This window comes from Egretta garzetta, unplaced genomic scaffold, assembly GCF_000687185.1.
Source record: "Egretta garzetta isolate BGI_Z169 unplaced genomic scaffold, ASM68718v1 scaffold219, whole genome shotgun sequence".
In the NCBI taxonomy this organism is placed as follows: domain Eukaryota; kingdom Metazoa; phylum Chordata; class Aves; order Pelecaniformes; family Ardeidae; genus Egretta; species Egretta garzetta.
Genome location: NW_009260671.1, coordinates 490,729 through 494,371, shown reverse-complemented (window position 1 = coordinate 494,371; position 3,643 = coordinate 490,729). Strand labels below are relative to the sequence as shown.

Sequence of the window (3,643 nt, the reverse complement as noted above, 5' to 3'; positions counted from 1 at the left end):
CCTCTGCCAGCTGCCGGCTCTGCCAGCCCCAGGTGGGAGCAGGCGGGTGGTCGTGTGGCTTGCGGGGGGCAGGAGGGCCAGGGCAGGGAACATCTACCCCTGGGGTGGCACTGCTGGAAAGGCACCTGTGTGCCCAGACCCTACCAACACCAGTGAGAATCAGGTTCTGTGTGGGCTTGTGGTGGAGCCACTAATGGACCAGTGCCCAGGAGCCCCTCTTCCCACCACCCCCCCAAGTGCTGGAGATGGAGGGATGGAGCACCCCTAGAAACACACCTTCCCCTCTGTCCCCATGCCTCAGGCACACCCTGTGTGTCACCACCCTGGGCCAGCCCTGCCCTGGCATTCAGGTGGGCAGGGGTTTGCCTGGCATGGGGCGGGGGGAGCCCGGGAGCCCCCCAAGCAGGGCGCCATGGCCCTGCCGCCAGAATCCCCCGCTGGCTGCGGCTGCGAGCGGCAGGTCTGGGCAGGGGAAAGATGCTTGGAATTCGTGTCCCGGAGCAGAGAGAGACAGCAGAAAATACTAATAATAAATAATCCTGCAGGGTGGAGGCTGTGCCGGCGGAGGGAGGGGGGCAGGCAGTGCCCCGTGGCAAAGTGGGTATGGGGGGAGAGCGGGCAGCACAGCTTCATCACTGCCACCCTGCAGAGGGGTGAGTGGCTCCCACGGTGTCCCTTGCAGCCCTCCTCTCCAGGTGCCAACTTGCAGCTGGGGATGGGATTTTTACTGCATGGAGGGACATTGGAGGGTAGTGTAAGGAAGCTGTGGGTACCACTGGGTCGTCCAGGACCCTTCCTGCTCTCCAAGCTCCCCTTTTTCCTATGGGGCAGCACCCATCCTTGCAATGGGAGGCAGGAGATTTGTGGCCCCTAGGAAGCCTAGTTGGGATGGAGGAATGCTGGCAGGACCTGGCCATCCCCCGAATTTTGCATATCTGCTTGCAAGAGATGGCTCCTGACCCAGGCAGCCTGCTCCATGGTGGGCACATCACCTGGGGGACAGCACTGAGCACAGACAAAGGGGGAGAAGGGGAGGTCTGAGCCCCCACGGGATGACGGTGGGGGGATGCTTTGCTTGCAGAGTCTTTGCCAAAGCTGACCCCACATCCTGGCTCTGTCTGTTCTTCTGCAGATATCCGGGAGACAGCCTTCGTGTACGCCATCACGGCGGCTGGGGTGAGCCACGCCATCACGCAGGCCTGCAGCATGGGCGAGCTGCTGCAGTGTGGCTGCGAGCTGACAAGGAGCCGGGCTCCCCCCTCTCCCACAGCAGGTCCGGGCACGGAGGGCACGGCCTGGGAGTGGGGGGGCTGTGGGGATGACGTGCAGTTCGGCTACGAGAAGTCCCAGCAGTTCATGGATGCCAAGAGCAAGAAAGGCAAAAATGACATCCGAGCCCTTATTGACCTGCACAACAACGAGGCCGGGCGTTTGGTAAGGACCCCACGCTCCCTGTCCTCTGCAAGCATCGCCCCCCTGTGCCCCTACCCCGCTCAGCCCTCTGCCTTTGTCTCCCCCAAGCTGTGTATCTGCACCAACTTTGGGTGAAATACGGACCCGTTATCTTTCAGCACTCCTTTGCAGGTGCTTTGGAAACCCCCTGTACCCCCCCGCCAGTGACCTCCCCTGGGCCAGGGCAGCACCAAGAGGCAGGGGTTTGGCTGGGGATGCTGGGCAGGGAGGCGGGGGGCCGAGGGCTGAACCTCGCCATCTCTTCCCCAGGCGGTGCGCAGCTACATGAGGACAGAGTGCAAATGCCACGGCTTGTCGGGCTCCTGCACCCTGCGGACCTGCTGGCGGAAGATGCCCCATTTCCGTGAGGTGGGGGACCGCCTGCTCGAGCGCTTCAATGGGGCTTTCAAGGTGATGGGAGGCAATGACGGGAAAACCCTCATCCCCGTGGGTGACAACATCAAGCCTCCCGACAAGCAGGACCTCATCTACTCGGCCGACTCACCCGATTTCTGCTCGGCTAACCGTAAGACGGGCTCGCTGGGCACCCGGGGCCGCGTCTGCAACAGCACGGCCATGGACACGAGCGGTTGCGACCTGTTGTGCTGCGGGCGAGGACACCGGGACGAGACGGTGGTGCTGGAGGAGAACTGCCTTTGCCGCTTCCACTGGTGCTGCGTGGTGCAGTGCCGCAAGTGCTCCGTCCGTCAGGAGCTCAGTCTCTGTGTCTGATGGCTTGGGGTCAGGCAAGGACAATTTGGGGGGCCACTCCCAGGCTCACACTGCAACCCCTCTGCCCTGGGACAGAGACAGGCTGAGCCGGTGGCAAGGACAGCGTGGGTGAGCCCAGCTCTGCGCCCTTGGGAGTCCCAGCTTCCCCGGGGGACAGCGTGGGGCTGCCTGGCATCCCCATGGCCCCCGCGGCAGGGGCTGCAGGTGCAGAGCTTCCACTAATAAAGCTATTTAAAGTCGGTGTGCCATGGCGCTTCCTGGGGAGGGCAAGGAAGCACTGACCACCGTACAGGGACAGGACTGGCCAGAGAGCCGTCCTGTCCCATCTATGATCCCCATCAGCCGGACTTCCTCCAGCCTCCTGTTGGTGCCAGGACCTGTGGGAGAGCTCAGCTCAGCTCATTTTTTGTCCGCTCTTTGCTTTTCTCCATGGTTGTAGAGCCAGGAGATGAGTGTGGATGAGGGTGAGCACTGTCCTGCCCTGCTCTGCAGCCCCCAGGCCGGGTGGGTGCTCTCCTCTCATCATCCATGGCCACCATCCCTTGGGGATGCCAGTTTCTGTCCCACCACCACATGAGCTGGGATGTTTGTGGTGGCCTGCAGTGCACAGTCCCTCTGCTCACCCCTCATGCAGGAGGTATGGCCAGCTGCCCTGGCACCGTAGTGATGAGTTTTCTGAAGGCATCTCTATTCTTTTCACCCCATCTTCAGCCACCGTCGCTGCAGTCCCCACCGCAGGGCCTGGCACAGAGAAGCCCTGCACGGTGCTGACACTGTTGGCTTGGTGGCATGCGAGGCATTCACTTGGCATGCCGTGGGCCACGTGCAGCCTCACCTGGCCGGCATGGTGCCAGGTATGTCTCGGTAACCTGATCAGCCCGTGCCCCTCGTGGGCAAACTCAGGGCGAGGAGCAGCCCGCCTGGCTGCCCAGCAGGGCAGGCTGCCATCCCTCCACTCCAGAAGGTCTGCGGGTCTCCGAGGTGGTCCCTCCCATGCTGTGAGGAGCCCATGGGAACTGGTTTCTCCAGCCTTACCCAGCGTGGGGGTTTAGGTAACTGCAGAAAGGAATGTGTGTGTGCAGTGCCCGCTTGGCTGGGAGGGCCACAGTGGGCAGAGGACCCCCCAGGGGAGGTCAGCAGAGCCGGAGCCTGGACAGAGATGGCCATGCTCCTGTGCCTGCCCTCCATGCTGTAGCAACACAGGCCACAGGGGCTTTGCTGGTTGACCCCTCTGCAAAAGGGCTACTGGGGCTCTCAGCTGAGGTGGGCAGTGCCTCAGGTGCTGGGTGCTGCCAGGCAGGGCAGGAGCGGAGCTGGCAGCGCTGGGCACGCTGCAAAGTGAGGGGAGCCGCTGCAGGGTGCCAGCGGTGCCCACCCACGGGTCCCTCCTCGCCCGCCCCCAGGCAGCCAGCGGGGAAGGGCAAGGGAAGCAGGGTGTGGGTGAACCATTAACTTGGCC

General features: G+C 63.2%; 1 protein-coding gene across 1 annotated transcript in view; it reads left to right on the top strand.

The window, feature by feature from the left end:
• The window catches only part of WNT6 (Wnt family member 6), a 12,243-nt gene extending 10,059 nt beyond the window's left edge, over positions 1–2,184 (top strand). Inside the window, exons 3-4 of the mRNA XM_009645682.2 lie at positions 1,133–1,434; positions 1,723–2,184. Coding sequence (XP_009643977.1) covers positions 1,133–1,434; positions 1,723–2,184 — 764 coding nt within the window. The remainder of the gene's footprint in view (positions 1–1,132; positions 1,435–1,722) is intronic.
• Positions 2,185–3,643: the final 1,459 nt, after the last annotated feature.